Genomic DNA, 22,355 nt, shown 5'->3' with positions numbered 1-22,355 from the left:
CTTAGTGTATAAATGAAGGGATTCAACAAGGGCATAACTGAAGTAATGAGAACAGCTATTCCTTTGTTGAAAGCACCTCTTTCTTTTATAGAGGGATTAATGTACATAAACATGCAGCTGCTATAAGACAGGGAGATGATAATCATATGGGAAGAGCAAGTGGAAAAGGCCTTTGTCCTTTGCTGGGCAGAAGGGATCCTCAGAATGGTCCTGATGATGTGTGTATAAGAAACTGTCACCAAACCAAAGTAATCACTAGAGTCACCACAGCCATGAGCATGACCATCCTTTCTAAGAGGCTTGTGTCTGAGCAGGCCAGCTCCAGGAGGGGCCCATTATTCTGCACATAAATTCTGCTTGCTAAAATCGCAATGTAAATGAAGTTATTCACTCAGTATATATATAAGCTAGAGAACACAGGATTGTGCTTTTTTGGTGTCTTAGAAAGGCAAAAAGAAGAATGGTCTTTGACAATACTCTGATTTTTTTCTCAATATTTTTGAAGTATAAAGGAATATTATACGCATCTATGGCCATTATATGAACAATTTATAGGTGTGCTCAAAATATAAAGTGTAGTTGAATAATTTGATGTTTGATAAACATAGACAAAATTACATATGTACTATAAAAGCACAAAAGTTTATTTTCATAATTATAAAGCACAAAACAACAAAAGGATGGTTTATCAGTTAATGGAATTCCAATTATGTGAATGACTACTACTTTTTTCCTTCTCTGCACTCTTCTTTAGACTCACCCCTGTTTTCTGAACTTTGATTTTATCTTTTGACATCTTAACATATCCTTTCCAAATAATGAACTTGTTTTGGTAACTTGATCAATTTTCTTAAACTCTAACATTCTTGAATCAAGAGATGCTGTAAATCTGAATAGTTACAGAACTTACCCAACCAAAATTTAGTCATAATGCTTCTAAATCCAGGGCTTGTTCTCTGTGAGTTTATGTCTCACACAAATGAGAAGTGGTCTCTGGATATTTCCATTCCACATCACAACTTCTGCTTTATATTTCCTTTTTTTTCTTTTTTTATTGATTATTTAAAGCATTACATAGCTCATGATATATCATCTTTCATACATTTGACTCAAATTGTGTTTTGAACTCCCATTTTCACCCCAAATACATATTGCAGAATCACATCTGTTACATATTCACATTTTTACATAATGCCATATTAGTGACTGTTGTATTCTGCTACCTTTCCTATCCCCTACTATCCCCCCTCCCCTCCCCTCCCCTCCCATCTTCCCTCTCTACCTCCCCTGCTGTTGTTCAATTCTCTCCCTTTTTTTCCCTCCCCCTTGCCCCTCATAACCTCTTATAATTCTATGTATCATTGAAGGTCTCCTACTATTTCCATGTGCTTTCCCTTCTCTCTCCGTTTCTCTCCCCCCATTCCTCTTTGTTTACTGTAGTTTTTTCCTCATCTATACACAATGGAGTATTATGCAGCACTAAGAAATGACAAAATCATAGAATTTGCAGGGAAATTGATGGCATTAGAGCAGATTATGCTAAGCGAAGCTAGCCAAGCCCTAAAAAACAAATGCCAAATGTCTACTTTGATATAAAGAGAACAACTAAGAGCAGAACAGGAAGGAAGAGCATGAGGAAAAGACTACATTTCCTTTTTTTTAAAATTATTTTATTGTTGGTTGTTCAAAACATTACATAGTTCTTAATATACCATATTTCACAGATTGATTCAAGTGGGTTATGAACTCCCATTTTTACCCCGTATACAGATTGCTGTGTCACATCAGTTACATTTCCATTGATTTACAAATTGCCTTTCTAGTGACTGATGTATTCTGCTGTCTATCCCATTCTCCACTGTCCCCCCTCCCCTCCCCTCCCCTCCCCTCCCCTTGTCTCTCTCCATCCCCTCTACTATAAATCGTTTCTTCCACTTATATAATTTTTCTCCTACTCCTCCTTTCCTCTTATATGTAATTGTGTATAACCCTGAGGCTCACCTTCCAATTCCATGCAATTTCCCTTAACTCTCACTTTCCCTCCCACCTATCATCCCTGTTTAATGTTAATCTTCTTCTCCAGCTCTTCGTCTCTACCCTGTCCTTGGTTACTCCCCTTATATAAAAGAAGACATTTGACATTTGTTTTTTAAGGATTGGCTAGCTTCACTTAGCATAATCTGCTCTAATGCCATCCATTTTCCTCCAAATTCTATGATTTTGTCATTTCTTATTGCAGAGTAATACTCCATTGTGTATAAGTGCCACATTTTTTTAATCCATTCATCTATTGAAGGGCTTCTAGGTTGGTTCCACAATCTTGCTATCGTGAATTGTGCTGCTATGAACATCGATATAGCAGTGTCCCTGTAGCATGCTCTTGTTAGGTCTTTAGGGAATAGACCGAGAAGGGGAATAGCTGGGTCAAATGGTGGTTCCATTCCCAGCTGTCCAAGAAATCTCCATACTGCTTTCCAAATTGGCTGCACCATTTTGCAGTCCCACCAACAATGAACAAGTGTACCCATTTCCCCCCATCCTCGCCAGCACTTGTTGTTGTTGGACTTCATAGTGGCTGCCAATCTTACTGGAGTGAGATGGTATCTTAGGGTGGTTTTGATTTGCATTTCTCTGACTGCTAGCGATGTTGAGCATTTTTTCATGTACTTGTTGATTGATTGTATGTCCTCCTCTGAGAAGTGTCTGTTCAGGTCCTTGGCCCATTTGTTGATTGGGTTATTTGTTATCTTATTATCTAATTTTTTGAGTTCTTTGTATACTCTGGATATTAGGGCTCTATCTGAAGTGTGTGGGGTAAAGATTTGTTCCCAGGATGTAGGCTCCCTGTTTATCTCTCTTATTGTTTCTTTTGTTGAGAGAAAACTTTTTAGTTTGAGTAAGTCCCATTTGTTGATTCTGGTTGTTAACTCTTGCGCTAAGGGTGTCCTATTGAGGAATTTGGAGCCTGACCCCACAGTATGTAGATCATAGCCGACTTTTTCTTCTATCAGACGCCGTGTCTCTGATTTAATATCGAGCTCCTTGATCCATTTTGAGTTAACTTTTGTGCATGGCGAGAGAAAGGGATTCAGTTTCATTTTGATGCAAATGGATTTCCAGTTTTCCCAGCACCATTTGTTGAAGATGCTATCCTTCCTCCATTGCATGCTTTTAGCCCCTTTATCAAATATAAGATAGTTGTAGTTTTGCAGATTGGTTACTGTGTCTTCTATTCTGTACCATTGGTCCACTCGCCTGTTTTGGTACCAGTACCATGCTGTTTTTGTTACTATTGCTCTGTAGTATAGTTTGAAGTCTGGTATCGCTATACCGCCTGATTCACACTTCCTGCTTAGCATTGTTTTTGCTATTCTGGGTCTTTTATTATTCCATATGAATTTCCTGATTGTTTTATCTATTTCTACAAGAAATGCTGTTGGGATTTTGATTGGGATAGCATTGAACTTATAGAGAACTTTTGGTAATATCGCCATTTTGATGATGTTAGTTCTGCCTATCCATGAACAGGGTATATTTTTCCATCTTCTGAGGTCTTCTTCTATGTCTCTTTTTAGGGTTCTGTAGTTTTCATTGTATAGGTCTTTCACCTCTTTTGTTAGGTTGATTCCCAGGTATTTTATTTTTTTGGGGGATATTGTGAATGGAGTAGTTGTCCTCATTTCCGTTTCAGAGGATTTGTCGCTGATATGCAGGAATGCATTTGATTTATGCGTGTTGATTTTATATCCCGCCACTTTGCTGAATTCATTTATTAACTCTAATAGTTTCTTTGTAGACCCTTTTGGGTCTGTTAGGTATAGAATTATATCGTCTGCAAATAGTGATAATTTAAGTTCTTCTTTTCCTATTTTTATGCCTTTAATTTCTTTCGTCTGTCTAATTGCTCTGGCCAGTGTTTCGAGGACTATGTTGAACAGAAGTGGTGAGAGAGGGCATCCCTGTCTTGTACCAGATCTTAGAGGGAATGCCTTCAATTTTTCTCCATTCAGAATGATGCTGGCCTGTGGCTTATCATAGATTGCTTTAACAATGTTGAGGTATGATCCTGTTATCCCTAATTTTTCTAGAGTTTTGAACATAAAGGGATGCTGTACTTTGTCGAATGCCTTTTCTGCATCTATCGAGATGATCATATGGTTCTTATTTTTAAGTCTATTGATGTGGTGAATAACATTTATTGATTTCCGTATATTGAACCAGCCTTGCATCCCAGGGATGAATCCTACTTGATCATGGTGTATAATTTTTTTGATACGATTTTGAATCCGATTCGCCAGGATTTTATTGAGGATTTTTGCATCTAGGTTCATTAGAGATATTGGTCTGTAGTTTTCTTTCTTTGAAGTGTCTCTGTCTGGTTTAGGTTTCAGGGTGATGTTGGCCTCGTAGAATGTCTTTGGAAGTTCTCCCTCTTTTTCTATTTCCTGAAATAGCTTGAAAAGTATTGGTGTTAGTTCCTCTTTAAAGGTTTTGTAAAACTCTGCTGTATACCCATCCGGTCCTGGGCTTTTCTTAGTTGGTAGTCTTTTGATGGTTTCTTCTATTTCCTCTATTGTTATTGGTCTGTTTAGGCTGTCTATATCTTTCTGACTCAATCTGGGCAGATCATATGACTTAAGAAATTTATCGATGCCTTCACTATCTTCTATTTTATTGGAGTATAAGGATTCAAAGTAATTTCTGATTATCTTCTGTATTTCTGAAGTGTCTGTTGTGATATTGCCTTTTTCATCCCGTATGCTAGTAATTTGGGTTCTCTCTCTTCTTTTCGTTAGCATGGCTAAGGGTCTGTCAATTTTATTTATTTTTTCAAAGAACCAACTTTTAGTTTTGAAAAATTTTCAATTGTTTCTTTTGTTTCGATTTCATTAATTTCAGCTCTGATTTTAATTATTTCTTGCCTTCTACTTCTTTTGCTGTTATTTTGCTCTTCTTTTTCTAGGATTTTGAGATGATATATGAGATCGTTTATTTGTTGGTTTTTTCCTTTTTTAAGAAATGAACTCCAAGCAATGAATTTTCCTCTTAGAACTGCTGTCAATGTGTCCCATAGATTCTGATATGTTGTGTCTGTGTTTTCATTTAACTCTAAGAAGTTTTTAATTTCATCCTTGATGTCTTCTAAAACCCATTGATCATTCAGTAACCTATTGTTCATTCTCCAAGTGATGCATGATTTTTCCTTCCTTCTTTTATCATTGATTTTCAGTTTCATTCCATTATGATCAGATAGGATGCATGGTATTATCTCTACTCCTTTATATTGTCTAAGAGTTGCCCTGTGACATAATATATGATCTATTTTTGAGAAGGATCCATGTGCTGCTGAGAAAAAAGTGTAACTGCTTGATGTTGGGTGGTATATTCTATATATGTCAATTAAGTCTAGGTTGTTAATTGTGTTATTGAGTTCTATAGTTTCCTTATTTAACTTTTGTTTGGAAGATCTGTCCAGTGGTGTGAGAGGTGTGTTGAAGTCTCCCATGATTATTGTATGGTGGTCTATTAGACTCTTGAACTTGAGAAGAGTTTGTTTGATGAACATAGCTGCACCATTGTTTGGGGCATATATATTTATGATTGTTATGTCTTGTTGGTGTATGGTTCCCTTGAGCAGTATGTAGTGTCCCTCTTTATCCCTTTTGATTAACTTTGGCTTGAAATCTATTTTGTTTGATATGAGTATGGACACTCCTGCTTGTTTCCGCAGTCCATATGAGTGGAATGATTTTTCCCAGCCTTTCACCTTCAGTCTATGTATATCTTTTCCTATCAAATGCGTCTCCTGTAGGCAACATATTTTTGGATCTTTTTTTGTGATCCATTCTACTAGCCTGTGTCTCTTAATTGGTGAGTTTAAGCCATTAACATTTAGGGTTATTATTGAGATTTGGTTTGTTCCTCCAGTCATATTTGTTTATTTATGTTACTAAACCTGATTAGTTTTCCTCTTTGATTACTTTCCCCCCTTTACTGTCCTACCTCCCACTGATGGTTTTCAATGTTATTTTCAGTTTCCTCTTCCTGTAATGTTTTGCCAAGGATTTTTTGAAGAGATGGTTTTCTAGCTACGTATTCTTTTAACTTTTGTTTATCGTGAAAGGTTTTAATTTCATCTTCCATCCTGAAGCTTAATTTCGCCGGATACATGATTCTTGGTTGGAGCCCATTTTCTTTCAGTGTTTGAAAAATGTTATTCCAGGATCTTCTAGCTTTCAGAGTCTGTGTTGAGAGATCAGCTGTTATCCTGATTGGTTTGCCCCTAAATGTAATCTGCTTTCTTTCTCTTGTAGCTTTTAAAATTCTCTCCTTATTCTGTATGTTGGGCATCTTCATTTTAATGTGTCTAGGTGTGGATCTCTTATGATTTTGCACTTTTGGCATCCTGTAGGCTTCTAGGATATGGGATTCTGTTTCATTCTTCAAGTCTGGGAAGTTTTCTCATATTATTTCATTGAATAGATTGTTCATTCCTCTGGTTTGGAGCTCTGTGCCCTCCTGTATCCCAATGACTCTTAAGTTTGGTCTTTTAATGTTATCCCATATTTCTTGAATGTTCTGCTCATGGTTTCTTAGCAGTCTTGCTGAACTGTCTATGTTCTTCTCAAGTTGAAATACTTTGTCTTCATTGTCTGATGTTCTATCTTGTAAGTGATCTATTCTGCTGGTAGTATTGTCAATTGAGGTTTTAAGTTGGTTTATTGCTTCCTGCATTTCTAGGGTTTCTATTTGTTTGTTTTTATTACTTCTGACTCCCTGTGAAATTGATCTTTTACTTCCTGGATTTGTTTCTGTAGTTCCTTGTCAATGTGATCTTTCATTGTCTGATTTTGCTGTCTGATGTCTTCCTTGAGAGTCCAGATCATCTGAAGCATGTATATCCTGAACTCTTTATCTGACATTCCATCTGTTGCAGCTATTACCTCTTCTAGAGTTGAGTTGACCTGCATTGCTTGAGGTCCTTTCTTTCCTTGTCTTTTCATGTTGCTTGCGTTTGTTTCTGCTTGGTGAAACTGTTGTGTTTTTGAAAATTTTCCCCCTGTTTATTTGTGTTGCTCTTGTATATTTGGGATATCTCTCTTGTAGGGCGGGTAGTGGCTGTGATCCTCCTCTAATCAGGGTGATCTATCCACTACGCTGGTTGGTCGTAGGTCTGCCCGCCCTGCGGGCACGGGTGGCTGCTCTACTCTGCCCCCACTCCAATTGCGGTGACGTTCCTACCATGTCCTCGGATCGTTGGTCCTGATCCGGATGTGGGCAGCAGCTCTTCTCCACCCCTACTCCAATTGATGTGATGTGTCTACCATGCTGGTCGGACTCCAAGCCTGTTCCGCCGGTGGGTCTCAGATCTGCCCACCCTGCGGGCCTGGGCGGCAGTTCTGCTCAACCCCCACTCCCAGTGGGGGTACCTAACTGCCTCTCCAACGGGTCTCTGGGCTCCTTCCGGACGCTGGCGGCGGCTCTGTTCAACCCCCACTCCAACCAGTGTGACGTGACTGCCTCGATGCTACTCGTCCACCACACTGGCAGGCTGCCGAGCCTGTCCTGCCAGTGGGACGCAGGACTGCCTACCTTGCAGGGTCAGACGGCAGCTCTTCACGGCCTCCACTCCAAGTGGGTCGACTTGGCTACCCTGCCGTGTGGTCTCTGGTCCTGTTCCAGGCGTGGGCGGCTACTCTCCTCGGCCCCAGCTGCAGTTGGGGTGTCACGATACCACACCGGTGGGACCCTTAGCCTGCTCTTGGCACAGGAGGCAGCTCCACTCTGCCCCCCAGGCCCCTGCAGCACCCAGCAGGACCCGGACCAAGAAGCAGTCCCTGTAGGATCCTCAACCCTGAGCCAGAGCCGCTTCGGGAGCCAGGAGCCGGTCTCTCCAATCCCCGCCACGTTCTGCTAGGAGCAGGCTCCTCAGGGCAACCGCCGCGGGTTCCCCAATCCCAGGCCAAAGCCGCCCTGGGAGCCCAAGCCTGGCTGCACCAGACTCTCCCTGCTCAGTGCCCAAGCCTGGCCGCACCAGACTCTCCCTGCTCGGTGCACGCTCCGCTGGGAGCAGAGTCTAAGACGCACTTCCCGCGGGCTCCCCAGCTCCGGGCCAAAACTGTTCCAGGAGACAGAGTCCCGCTGCCCCTCATCGCAAGTTTCACTTGTGGCTGGCCTCAGCTCGCGGTCCCCGCAGGCTCCGCGGCCCTGGGCTCAAGCAGCCACGAGAGCCAGAACCCAGCCTCTCCGATCCCTGCCACACTCTGCTCGGAGCAGGCTCCACAGAGGTACCCCAGCCTCAGGCCCAGGCAGCCCCGGGAGCCCGAGCCTGGCAGCTCCAACCTCTCCCAGCTCAGTGTACGCTCAGACAGGGGCAGGGTCAAAGACGCAGTCGCCGCGGGTTCCCTAGCCCCGGGCCAAAACTGTTCCGGGAGTTGGAGCCACGCCGCCCCTCAGCGCACAATCCACTTTTAACTGGCCTCCGCCTGGAGTCCCCGAAGGATCTCCTGCCCTGGGCCAAAGCAACCCGGGGAACTAGAATCTGGCCACTCAAAGCCCGGCGCCCGCCTTGCCAGGGGTGAGGCCTGAAGAGTATTCTCCTCAGAGTTTCCAGTCCCGAGCCTGAGCGATCTGTCTGCGCGACGCAGGCAAATACCAGCCTGGAATCACCTGTTCTGTAGTTGAATGAGCAGAGATCAGTAGAAAACAGGGATGATTGCATCAGCTCTCCATGATGGCGGCTGCTGTCCTCCTCCGTGTTCCGACCGGTGTCGGGAATCGAACTGGACCGATTATCTCCTCTATTTCAAAGCTGGAACTCAGCACTCAGCACGGCCAGTGTGCCACTGGCAGGAGCCTGCAGAATCCACTTCGCTGTAATCCCGCTCTGGTACCTCGCGGCTAATTAACTCGGGCGCGTCCCAGACTCCATCCACGGGGCGGTCCGCCGACCAGGTACTGCTTCCCTCCGTGCGGAGAAATCGCCCGCGACCAAGCCCCTGCAGCCGAATCCCGCGCACTGGAATTCTGTCCTCTAGATTCTGGAGCACCTCAATTTCACTGGGGATTCCCACCAAGGTAGCCTTCAGCCATTTCACCTCGTGTTTCTCCCGCACAGTGGCGCAGCGTACTGGTGTGCTGCACTCCCTTCGCCGCCATCTCCTACATTTCCTTTTAATGATGTTGGGTCTTTGACTAATCTCTGGGGCCTGCGATTATTGAAGAAACCATTCTGAATAAAGGAAACTTAAAAGAAGGCAAAATAAATTGGTTGGTTTAGGTTTTTGGATTATAAGAGAAAAATGTTCCAGGGAGAACATTAGCTTGATGAGTCTACCAAATTGGAAGAAGCCATGTTTGTCATTTTCATGAGCAGTGCTCACAGTTATTCAGATTTAAATGTAAGTAAGCCTCAGCAAACATCAATAGGCTCTCAGTTCTTTGAGAGAAATACAATCCGTTTTACTGTGTCTTTGAAAGCTGCTTTTACTTGTTTGTTTCGAAGTGTATAGATGAAAGGGTTAAGCAAAGGGGCAACTGAAGTAGTGAGGATGGTCACCACCTTGTTAATGGCCACTCCTTCCTTTGCTGACGGCTTGATGTAGATGAAGATGCAGCTGCCATAGGTGATGGAAACCACAATCCTGTGGGAGGAGCAGGTGGAAAAGGCCTTTTTCCTTTGTTGGACAGAAGGAAATTTTTGAATGGTCTTGATGATGTATGTGTAGGAGAGAGTGACACACACCAAGGTAATAATTAATGTCAGTATGGCAGAAGTCAAGACTATTTTCTCTATAAACACTGTGTCTGAGCAGGTTATCTGTAGAAGGGGAGACGCATCACAGCCAAAATGATCAATTTCATTTGATTCACAGAATTCCAACTGGAGGCCTAAGCCAATGGGTGGGAGGATGATCAGCAGGCCAGCAAACCAACACCCCAGGACGAGTGTAGCACAGACTCTGTTGCTCATGATGGTTGTGTAGTGCAGGGGCTTACAGATGGCCACATAGCGGTCATAGGACATGGCAGCCAGGAGAAAAAATTCTGTTGCTCCAAAGAGGACAACAAAAAATACCTGGGTGGCACAAGCATTGTAAGTAACAGTGTTGTCACCAGTTGTCATGGTGTACAGGAATCTGGGAATACAAACAGTTGTGAATGAGACTTCCAGGAAAGAGAAATTTCGGAGGAAAAAATACATGGGAGTTTTAAGATGAGAATCCAAAAGTGTGAGTGTGATAATGGTGAGGTTCCCAGCCACACTCAACATGTAAGTGAGAAACAAAAATATGAAAATTAGAACTTGTAGTTTTGGATCATCCGTCAATCCCAGCAGGATGAATGTTGTTATTGCTGTATGATTTCTCATCCCTGCCTTGTGCCAAGTCACAAGTGACTGGACCTGAAGAGATGTGTCAAAAGAAGCCAGCATTGAAGCCTGACTGGTTATATCCCAACCAGAGAGCTCAGTGCACTTAATATTCCTTTACCTGATAATCAGTTATCATATTGAACACACCCATACCATTGACATCTTACAAGAAGTTTTCTACAGAAAATTTCAAATATAGATCTTATGCTTGTAATTCTCTGATGAAAAACCACATTAGTAAAAATGTCAAGTAAATACCAAACAAACATAAATCGTATGTGCAGAATGCAAGTTATTAACAATGTTGCCTGCAGGTGATACTCTATGTGTTCTTATTCTGGAAGAACTATGACAATTTTGGACATCTCTTCTCACATCTTCATATTTCTTTGCCTTCTCATGCCATACTGTAATATTCTATGTTCAAAATCAAGGAGGATCTGTTAATTAGGATTTTATTTTGATCATTTAAAGGTGTTGCAATGAATTTTAACATCAGCACATTCATCTTAGTGTTAATTTTTTCTTTGTGTTTAAATTATCTCTAAAAATGGTGAAAAATTTAGAGCACAAAAGTGCACCTTAACTTTTTTGTTCTTATGTTTTGTGAATGAAAAGTATTTCTTTTTATGAGTTCATTTTAGGATACACAGTATTAGTGAAACATTGTATTTGGGTTCATTTTAATATAATTATACAAGCATGGAATGTAATTTGAACTGATTCAGTCCTCACTACTTTCCCTTTCCTTTCTATTTATTTATAATTTTTACATTTATGTCTTCTGGATATACACGAAGGTACAATTGGTTTGGGCATATTCATAGATGTACATAGAAAAGTGTGTACATTCATTCTACCCTTCTTCCACTTTTCCCTCCCTCTTCTTTGATCCCTTTCCTCTACTCTACTGATCTCTATTCTATAGTGAAAAGAATTTCTAGCCAGTTTTGAGACTCTTAGGCATTGTGTTTCCTGAACCTTTTAAGTGGTATAAAGAACCCTTTTCTGGAACCTGAGCATGAACTTGATTGAGTCCTGCTGCGGTGTTGGTAAATGACAGAGCCCAGGTGTAGAGATCTGTGGTATTGCTTTCTTTGCAGCCTGGTCCACCCAGTCTTCTTCGTGCCACTCAGTTACCTGAGTCTGTCTGTGACCTCTTTTTTGAATGATTCCTGCTGTTTCATTCCAATCATTCTCCCTGCTAATTTACCAACTGTCTTCCTAATCTTGTTTATGTTCTCTGGGTTTTTGGTAATATAACTATCTCAGACAACATCTAGGAACAGATGGACTCTTACAAACTCATTTTTGTGAATAAATAATAAAGTTCCCTGCCTTTCTCTGTGGTCTTTATCTCTGTCACTTTATTTCAGCACTTCCCAGAAGTTTCAGGCCTCCTTGTATACTAATTGATGTATTTTCAGGAACCACATTAGATATGGGCTCAGGGAATTCTTCTTCACTTTGTATCCAAACTTAACCCTCATTGCAGTTCCATATTTTAAGGAGCTGTTTTCACATATGCAACTTGTAAAGGAGAATATTATAAATTCATTTTCAGCGGTTTATATGCATTTAATAACTTAAAAATATAAATGTTATTCTAAAATATGACATTATAAAGTATGTCTGTTAGAAGTGGGATTGTTAAATTTTCAATTTTAGATATAGCTCATAATTTATAGAAAAAGTCCTACAAACTTTTGAATAAAAGAGGAAGAAAGTAAGTTTTTAATTGTTTAAACAACTGCACTATTTGCACCCAGTATTTATGGTTTCTTGGGAATCAAAGACAAGGTTCTTTTCTCTTATTTATTACTGTCCAAGAGAACAATCAACATTCTTTCATTCAAATAAACATTCAATAATTACTTATGATATATAGAGCCTTATATCAGATACTCACCTATAGGTTCACCTATGAAAAAGTTGCTTCCTAAAGAAGATTTGAGGTCACCAGTAGAAGATACTGTTTCATATTAACACATTTTCATTGACATGGTAACACAAGGTAACAGCAGAAATGTAATTTTGTGTTTGAAACAGTAACCTATTTCATGCTTCTACCTTGACAATTATTCTTAGTTATACAAGTAACTATTCATAATTTCCTATATCAATTCAGATCCACCAGGCTCTGTACAAAATTTGGCAGTCCAAGGTGTCACCATAAGAAGGACACATGGCTCAGGGTACACAGATATTATTTCAGAACAAGGAAAACTGCATGGGAGAAATAATTCATCTGAGAGATGGTATTGTACCATCAGGGCCCCTGGAAATACAAGGTGATAGAACAGGTTTATTTATTCACACTGAATTACCCTGTTCCCCTCCCTCTGTTGCATCCCATGTTTTCTTAGTCACTTTGGTGATTTTATTTTATTTTTTTAAATGAACAGTCTAGTGCATTTTAAAATATATTTTAGATACTTGTATATTATGTTTGAAACGAATCTCATTTAGTCTTCATTTGGGACCAAGACTTCTCACAGATTGGACAGTTTAGGTCCAAGAAGAGTTTGAATTCTGCATCAGCCAAATCCGTGGCAAAAGGACTTAAATACCTGATGGATAAAAAGGGCATGTTTCTTCTAAGAACATATCTAATATGGATATTGCTTGATATCCATGACACTAGCAGATACTTCTGAGTAGAGGTGTCTTTTCTGTAGTCTTCTATGTTTCTAGAGAATTAAAACAGTCTTCTCAACTGATACTCATGGCCAGGATAAAGGTGAAAGTGGCCATCAGAGGAAAATTCTAATTTCATTTTTCTTCAGAATGACACTTTTATAGAATTAGTTGTCAGTCCCCTTCAATGAACCAAATGTAAGATTTTAAAACTGATTTTTCACCGTCTGCCTGATTTTCAGAATATGGAAAATATGTCACAAAAATTCCATACTAATTATATACTTACTTTTTGGACCCGTCTTCATTAGAGGGCTTTGACAGAACCACAGTGTAGGAGCCTTAGCTGTCAAGGAGCTTTGTGTGTATTCTGTGCCCACTCATTTTCATCTGTCCCAGTGCCCACCATCAGCTTCCACATGAGCACATGTATGGGTGGACACACAGATGCACACACACTCACCCTCAGGCAAGTGTGGCAATTGACAGTTCCTGTCTAGATTTTCATCACTCCTGCTATCATGAGACAAGTCTCTATCCTCTCTATTCCACACATCTAAAATGGCATCTTATACCAGATTACCCATTGATTCTGTTAGTTCATGGAAAAAATAGTGATGTAGAGCAAAAACAAAAATTCTAGTCTGTTGGAGAGCTCATGTGGTCTTTCCAGGGAGGCAGGCTTCCCTGAAATATCTGTAATAGCAGCCTTTGCTTTATAATGCTACCAGTGCACAGGGAACAACATAGCAAACAACTCAGTCCTTGGTGACTCAGTTTGAGAAGTTATTCACAAATTGGTGGCAGTCTAATGAACAATGTAAAAATTTATGTAGCAATAGGGACAGTGTCCTCAGAGATCTGGAGCATTTAATGTTTGAATTCTCTTTTGATTACTTTGTTGAATCTCTGTATTTCCCCCAGGACTAAATCCTGCCTAGTACTTCATATGTATTATATGTTATTTATTTTTTGACCTAAATGTTGTAAAATAAAAATCCTCTACTCAAAGAAAATTTAAGAAGTCCTGTTTTCAGATAGGAAAACTGAGGATCAGAGGACTGTGAATCAGTGTGATTCCAGGGGTGGTACAGTTTTGAACAAAATTTTATCTTCCACTCCAATATCTGCTTCTGTGGAACACAACATGAGCTATTTCCCCCAATAATTAGGAGGCTCACTGGCATTTCAAATGTGATTTTCTCCTAGTCTGCCTGGCCCACATTGTCAACTCCCCATTTCCTACTTGTGTCTTTTCAGATAAGCAGTGGACCTACCTGTGATGTTTAAAGCAAGAGAGAGTTTTGCATCTAAGCACTGAATGAAAAGTCCTTGGTCCTAGGATACATTCTCTCTCTCTATATATATTTTTTACTTTGACTTCTCACTATTTTGTGGAAGTGACTAAGGCTTTTTCTTTGACTGTTTCTGCCATCATTTCTGGACTCCAGCTCCTGCTGTTCCTGTTGATTCTTTTGTCACATGATGGGGGTGTTCACTGCAGCAGGTGTCTTGCCTGTCCCTCTCAGCACTGTTCCACACCCACTAGAGGCACTGTCAGACAGTGTCTGTCTGTCATCCCTGATAAAGGGGATAGGTTGTAGATAAAGGACATGTGTCTTTATTGAGTAAAGTTTGTTTTTAGTATATTCTTTTTAGATATTTCTGACATTAGAATGTATTTTGAGGAGTCTGTCACGACTCCAGCGCGAGCGTAAGGCTGCAGCCCCCGAGCTGCCCGGCTATCTCGGTCCCTTTTCCTTCTCCTCTCCGCCTTTCCGCTTTGCTTCTCCCCTGCTGTCTCTCCTCCCACGCTCACTCCCTAAATCTAGATCTCAATTTCTTTCCCCCCCGCCCTGCCCGCTCTCTCGTGTGCCCAGTCACCCGGCCCGCAAGGCCCTGCTCGGGGCTGCCTCCTCTCCCCCAGCCTGCACCCCCTCCCAGGGCACCTTAGAGCAGATTCTTCACCGCACGAGTGAGCCGCCGACCCGCTGAGCAAAATGGAACAGCTGATAAGATGAGTGACAATTTAAAATCTAAGTGATCCAACATGGCGGCGGACACGGAGAGATCAAGTCTCTAACCCCTTCAGCTGCGCGGGCATAGGGAGAAGTAAACTATCAAAATGCTGTTTGCTCAGGACCACTAGGCAATGTTGAGCTGACGTGGATCCCGGGCGAACAGTCTGGCCTTCTCAGAACACACCGAGCCCGGATCGGCTGCATTCTAGCTCTGGTTCGCCTGCTTCTCGTGACTCAGCACTAACAATCCCGCTGAAATAACTAGTCGGCCCGCCTGAACTCACAGAGGTAAAAACCAACTGAGCACGATAGCCAGACCGAGGGAATCAGGAGTGACGCGGGACTAGCGACGCAGAACTCCCGGCTACCGCTCCCACCAGTGCTGACAACTGAGGTCCCTTGCACCAGCTACCAGGGGAGTTGCTACCTGAGGGCAAACAAATTCGCTGGGGGTTCTCAGCCCCAAGCTCTACAAACTTAGGGTCTGAGGGAGGCAAATAGAAAGAGTGTGCCCAGGCATCCATGAAAACAGGGCTCCCAGGAGCAGTAGAACTGGTGTGTAGCCAGTATTGTGGTGAGTGTCACAGGTGAGCGGGGCCTGACTTGAGGAAACACAAGAGAAGGCCCTAGGCACTCAGGGTTGGAGACCCACACAGTCTGGGAGGAAGAGCTGCTGCACAGTGATTGAATCCCACCTATCAAGAAGAGAAGCTTGGCCCAGTGGGCACAGCTCCACCTACTGGAAGAGAAATTAATCGAGCTCTATGACTGCATTTATTATTATTATTATTATTTTTATGATTATTATTATTATTATTTTTAAATTTTATTTTCATTTTTTAATTAATTAATTAATTATTTTTTTAATTGATTATTTAAAACATTACATAGCTCATGATACATCATCTTTCATACATTTGACTCAAATTGGGTTTTGAACTCCCATTTTCACCCCAAATACAGATTGCAGAATCACATCTGTTACATATTCACATTTTTACATAATGGCATATTAGTAACTGTTGTATTCTGCTACCTTTCCTATACCCTACTATCCCCCCTCCCCTCCCCTCCCCTCCCATCTTCCCTCTCTACCTCCTCTGCTGTTGTTCAATTGTCTCCCTTTTTTTCCCTCCCCCTTGCCCCTCATAACCTCTTATAATTTTATGTATCATTGAAGGTCTCCTACCATTTCCATATGCTTTCCCTTCTCTCTCCCTTTCTCTCCCCCCATTCGTCTTTGTTTACTGTAGTCTTTTCCTCATGCTCTTCCTTCCTGTTCTCTTTATATCAAAGCAGACATTTGGAATTTGCTTTTTAGGGCTTGGCTAGCTTCGCTTAGCATAATCTGCTCTAATGCCATCCATTTCCCTGCAAATTCCATGATTTTGTCGTTTCTTAGTGCTGCATAATACTCCATTGTGTATAGATGCCACATTTTTTTTATCCATTCATCTCTTGTGGGGCATCTAGGTTGGTTCCACAGTCTAGCTATTGTGAATTGTGCCGCTATAATCATTGATGCAGCCGTATCCCTATAGTGTGCTCTTTTATGGTCCTCAGGGAATAGTCCGAGAAGTGCAATAGCTGGGTCAAATGGTGGATCCATTCCCAGCTTTCCCAGGAATCTCCATACTGCTTTCCAAATTGGCCTCACCATTTTGCAGCCCCACCAGCAGTGTACAAGTGTACCCTTTTCCCCACATCCCCGCCAACACTTATTGTTGTTTGACTTCCTAATGGCTGCCAATCTTACTGGAGTGAGATGGTATCTTAGGGTGGTTTTGATTTGCATTTCTCTGATTGCTAGAGATGGTGAGCATTTTTTCATGTACTTGTTGATTGATTGTATGTCCTCCTCTGAGAAGTGTCTGTTCAGGTCCTTGGCCCATTTGTTGATTGGGTTATTTGTTATCTTATTGTTTAATTTTTTTGAGTTCTTTGTACATTCTGGATATTAGGGCTCTATCTGAGGTGTGGGGGGTAAAAATTAGTTCCCAGGATGTGGGCTCTCTATTTACCTCTCTTATTGTTTCTCTTGCTGAGAAAAAACTTTTTAGTTTAAGTAAGTCCCATTTGTTGATTCTTGTTATTAACTCTTGGGCTATGGGTGTCCTATTAAGGAATTTGGAGCCCGACCCCACAATATGTAGATCGTAGCCAACTTTTTCTTCTATCAGATGCAGTGTCTCTGATTTGATATCTAGCTCCTTGATCCATTTTGAGTTAATTTTTGTGGATGGCGAGAGAAAGGGATTCAATTTCATTTTGTTGCATATGGATTTCCTATTTTCCCAGCACCATTTGTTGAAGATGCTATCCTTCCTCCATTGCATGCTTTTAGCCTCTTTATCAAATATAAAATAGTTGTAACTTTGTGGATTAGTCTCTGTGTCCTCTATTCTGTACCATTGGTCCACCTGCCTGTTTTGGTACCAGTACCATGCTGTTTTTGTTACTATTGCTTTTTAGTACAGTTTGACGTCTGGTATCGCTATACCTCCAGATTCACACTTCCTGCTTAGAATTGCTTTTGCTATTCTGGGTCTTTTGTTTTTCCATATGAATTTCATGATTGCTTTGTCTATTTCTACAAGAAATTCCGTTGGGATTTTGATTGGCATCACGTTAAACCTGTAGAGAACTTTGGGTAATATCGCCCTTTTGATGATGTTAGTTCTGCCTATCCAAGAACAGAGTACATTTTTCCATCTTCTGAGATCTTCTTCTATCTCTCTCTTTAGGGTTCTGTGGTTTTCATTGTATAAATCTTTCACCTCTTTTGTTAGGTTGATTCCCAAGTATCTTATTTTCTTTGAGGATATTGTGAATGGAGTGGTTTTCCTTATTTCCATTTCAGAGGTTTTGTTGCTGATATACAGGAATGCCTTTGATTTATGCATGTTGATTTTATATCCTGCCACTTTGCTGAATTCATTTATTAACTCTAGCAGCTTCTTTGTAGACCCTTTTGGGTCTGTTAAGTATATTATCATGTCATCCGCATATAGCGATAATTTAATTTCTTCTTTTCCTATTTTTATGCCTTTAATTTCTTTTGTCTGTCTAATTGCTCTGGCTAGTACTTCGAGAACTAAATTGAATAGAAGTGGTGATGGAGGGCATCCCTGTCTTGTTCCAGATTTTAGAGGGAATGCCTTCAGTTTTTCTCCATTTAGGATGATGCTAGCCTGAGGTTTAGCATATATAGCTTTTACAATGTTGAGGTAAGTTCCTGTTATCCCTAGTTTTTCTAGTGTTTTGAACATAAAGGGATGCTGTACTTTGTCAAATGCTTTTTCTGCATCCATCGTGATGATCATATGGTTCTTGTCTTTAAGTCTATTGATGTGGTGAATAGCATTTATTGATTTCCGTATGTTGAACCAGCCTTGCATCCCAGGGATGAATCCTACTTGATCATGGTGTATAATTTTTTTGATATGCTTTTGAATCTGATTCGCCAGAATTTTATTGAGGATTTGTGCATCTAGGTTCATTAGAGATATTGGTCTGTAGTTTTCTTTCTTTGAAGTGTCTTTGTCTGGTTTAGGCATCAGGGTGATGTTGGCCTCGTAGAATGTATTTGGAAGTTCACCCTCTTTTTCTTTTTCCTGAAATAGCTTGAAAAATATTGGTGTTAGTTCCTCTTTAAAGGTTTTGTAAAACTCTGCTGTATACCCATCTGGTCCTGGGCTTTTCTTAGTTGGTAGTCTTTTGATGGTTTCTTCTATTTCCTTTATTGTTATTGGTCTGTTTAGGTTGTCTATATCCTCCTGACTCAATCTGGGCAGATCATATGACTTAAGATTTATCTATGCCTTCACTATCTTCTATTTTATTGGAGTATAAGGATTCAAAATAATTTCTGATTATCTTCTGTATTTCTGAAGTGTCTGTTGTGATATTGCCTTTTTCATCCCGTATGCTAGTAATTTGAGTTGTCTCTCTTCTTCTCTTCGTTAGCATGGCTAAGGGTCTGTCGATTTTATTTTTTTTTTCAAAGAACCAACTTTTAGTTTTGAAAAATTTTCAATTGTTTCTTTTGTTTCGATTTCATTAATTTCAGCTCTGATTTTAATTATTTCTTGCCTTCTACTTCTTCTGCTGTTGTTTTGCTCTTCTTCTTCTAGGATTTTGAGATGAAGTATGAGATCATTTATTTGTTGGTTTTTTCTTTTTTTAAGGAATGAACTCCAAGCAATGAATTTTCCTCTTAGAACTGCTTTCAATGTGTCCCACAGATTCCGATATGTTGTGTCTGTGTTTTCATTTAACTCTAAGAAGTTTTTAATTTCCTTCTTGATGTCTTCTAAAACCATTGATCATTCAGTAACATATTGTTCATTCTCCAAGTGATGCCTGATTTTTCCTTCCTTCTTTTGTCATTGATTTTCAGTTTCATTCCATTATGATCAGATAGGATGCATGGTATTATCTCTACTCCTTTATATTGTCTAAGAGTTGCCCTGTGACATAATATATGATCTATTTTTGAGAAGGATCCATGTGCTGCTGAGAAAAAAGTGTAACTGCTTGATGTTGGGTGGTATATTCTATATATGTCAATTAAGTCTAGGTTGTTAATTGTGTTATTGAGTTCTATAGTTTCCTTATTTAACTTTTGTTTGGAAGATCTGTCCAGTTGTGAGAGAGGTGTGTTGAAGTCTCCCATGATTATTGTATGGTGGTCTATTAGACTCTTGAACTTGAGAAGAGTTTGCTTGATGAATATAGCTGCACCATTGTTTGGGGCATATATATTTATGATTGATATGTCTTGTTGGTATATGGTTCCCTTGAGCAGTATGTAGTGTCCCTCTTTATCCCTTTTGATTAACTTTGGCTTGAAATCTATTTTATTTGATATGAGTATGGACACTCCTGCTTGTTTCCGCAGTCCATATGAGTGATATGATTTTTCCCAACCTTTCACATTCAGTCTATGTATATCTTTTCCTATCAAATGCGTCTCCTGTAGGCCGCATATTGTTGGGTCTTGTTTTGTGATCCATTCAACTAGCCTGTGTCTCTTAATTGCTGAGTTTAAGCCATTAACATTTAGGGTTACTATTGAGATATGGTTTGTTCTTCCATCCATATTTGTTTATTAATGTTAGTAAACCTGATTTGTTTTCCTCTTTGATTACTTTCCCCCCTTTACTGTCCTACCTCCCACTGATGGTTTTCAATGTTATTTTCAGTTTCCTCTTCCTGTAATGTTTTGCCAAGGATTTTTTGAAGAGATGGTTTTCTAGCTGCAAATTCTTTTAACTTTTGTTTATCATGGAAGGTTTTAATTTCATCTTCCATCCTGAAGCTTAATTTTGCCAGATACACGATTCTTGGTTGGAATCCATTTTCTTTCAGTGTTTGAAAAATGTTATTCCAGGATCTTCTAGCTTTCAGAGTCTGTGTTGAGAGATCCGCTTTTATCCTGATTGGTTTACCCCTAAATGTAATCTGCTTTCTTTCTCTTGTAGCTTTTAAAATTCTCTCCTTATTCTGTATGTTGGGCATCTTCATTATAATGTGTCTAGGTGTGGATCTCTTATGATTTTGCACATTCAGCATCCTGTAGGCTTCTAGGATTTGGGATTCTGTCTCATTCTTCAAGTGTGGGAAGTTTTCTCGTATTATTTCATTGAATAGATTGTTTAATCCTTTGGTTTGGAGCTCTGTGCCTTCCTGTATCCCAATGACTCTTAAGTTTGGTCTTTTAATGTTATCCCATATTTCTTGGATGTTCTGCTCATGGTTTCTTAGCAGTCTTGCTGAGCTGTCTATGTTCTTTTCAAGTTGAAATACTTTGTCTTCATTGTCTGATGTTCTATCTTCTAAGTGATCTACTCCGCTGATAGTATTCTCAATTGAGTTTTTAAGTTGGTTTATTGCTTCTTGCATTTCTAGGATTTCTATTTGTTTGTTTTTTATTACCTCTATCTCCCTGTGTAATTGATCTTTTACTTCCTGAATTTGTTTCTGTAGTTCCTTGTCAAAGTGATCTTTCATTGTCTGATTTTGCTGTCTCAGGTCTTCCTTGAGACTCCAGATCATCTGAAGCATGTATATTCTGAACTCTTTATCTGACATTCCATCTGTTGCAGCTATTACCTCTTCTAAAGTTGAGTTGACCTGCATTGCTTGTGGTTTTTTCTTTCCTTGTCTTTTCATACTGCTCGCGTTTCTTTCTGCTTGGTGAAACTGTTGTGTTTTTGAAATTTTCCCCCTATTTATTTATATTGCTCTTGTATAGTTGGAAAATCTCCCTTGCAGGGCGGGTAGTGGCTGTGCTCCTCCTCTAATTAGGGTGATCTGTCTACCACTCTGGTCAATCGCAGGTCTGCCCACCCTGTGGGTGCGGGTGGTGGCTCTGCTCTGCCCCCACTCCAATTGTGGTGACGTGTGACGTGTCTACCACCCTGGCAGGCCTCTAGGCCTGTTCCGCCTGTGGGTCGCAGGTCTGCCTACCTTGCGGGCTCAGGCGACAGTTCTGCTCGGCCCCCACTCCAAATGGGGCTACCTGACTGCCTCTCCAAAGTGTCGCTGGGCCTTTTCCGGACACGGGCGGTGGCTCTGCTCCACCCCCACTCCAACCAGTGTGACGTGACTGCCTCGGTGCTACGTGTCCACCACGCTGGCAGGCTACTGGGCCTGTCCTGCCAGTGGGTCACAGGTATGCCTACCTTGCAGGCTGAGACGGCGGTTCTACACAGCCCCTACTCCAAATGGGGTGACTTGGCTACCGTGCCGTTGGGTCGCTGGTCCTGTTCCAGGCGTAGGCGGCTACTGTCTTCGGCCCCAGCTGCAGTTGGGGTGTCATGATACCATGCCGGCGGGTCACTTGGCCTGTTCTGGGTGCAGGCAGCAGCTCCCCTCTGCCCCCTGGCCCCCACTGCACCCAGCAGGACCCGGACCGAGAAGCAGTTACCGCGGGGTCCTCAACCCTGGGCCAAAGCACCTCCGGGAGCCAGAGCCCGGCCGCTGCAAGCTCTCCAAGCTTGGTGCACACTCTGATGGGAGCAGGCTCAAAGACGCAGTCCCCGCGTGTTCCCCAGCCCTGGGCCAAAACTGTTCCGGGGGTCAGAACCCAGCTGCTTCGAGCTCGATGCACGCTCCACTAGGAGCTGGCTTCAATACACAGTCTCCCCGGGTTCCCCAGCCCTGGGCCAAAGCAGCTGCGGGAACCAGAACCCGGCTGCTCAGAGCTTGGTGCACGCTTTGCTAGGAGCGAGCCCCAAGGAGTATTCTCCACAGGTTCTCTAGCCCTGAGCCTGAGCGATCTGTCTGCGAGACGCAGGCAAATGCCAGCCTGAAATCAC

General features: G+C 41.3%; 1 protein-coding gene across 1 annotated transcript; it reads right to left on the bottom strand.

The window, feature by feature from the left end:
• Positions 1–9,433: 9,433 nt before the first annotated feature.
• On the bottom strand, positions 9,434–10,372 carry LOC308657689 (olfactory receptor 6C2-like; the record flags this gene model as incomplete). Its single annotated transcript, XM_081309627.1, has 1 exon — positions 9,434–10,372. The coding sequence occupies one exon, from the start codon at positions 10,370–10,372 to the stop codon at positions 9,434–9,436; it is 939 nt and encodes a 312-aa protein (XP_081165753.1).
• Between the last annotated feature and the right edge of the window lie 11,983 nt (positions 10,373–22,355).

This window comes from Spermophilus citellus, assembly GCF_964194105.1.
Source record: "Spermophilus citellus genome assembly, chromosome: 10".
In the NCBI taxonomy this organism is placed as follows: domain Eukaryota; kingdom Metazoa; phylum Chordata; class Mammalia; order Rodentia; family Sciuridae; genus Spermophilus; species Spermophilus citellus.
This window is presented reverse-complemented; position numbering and strand designations above follow the sequence as displayed.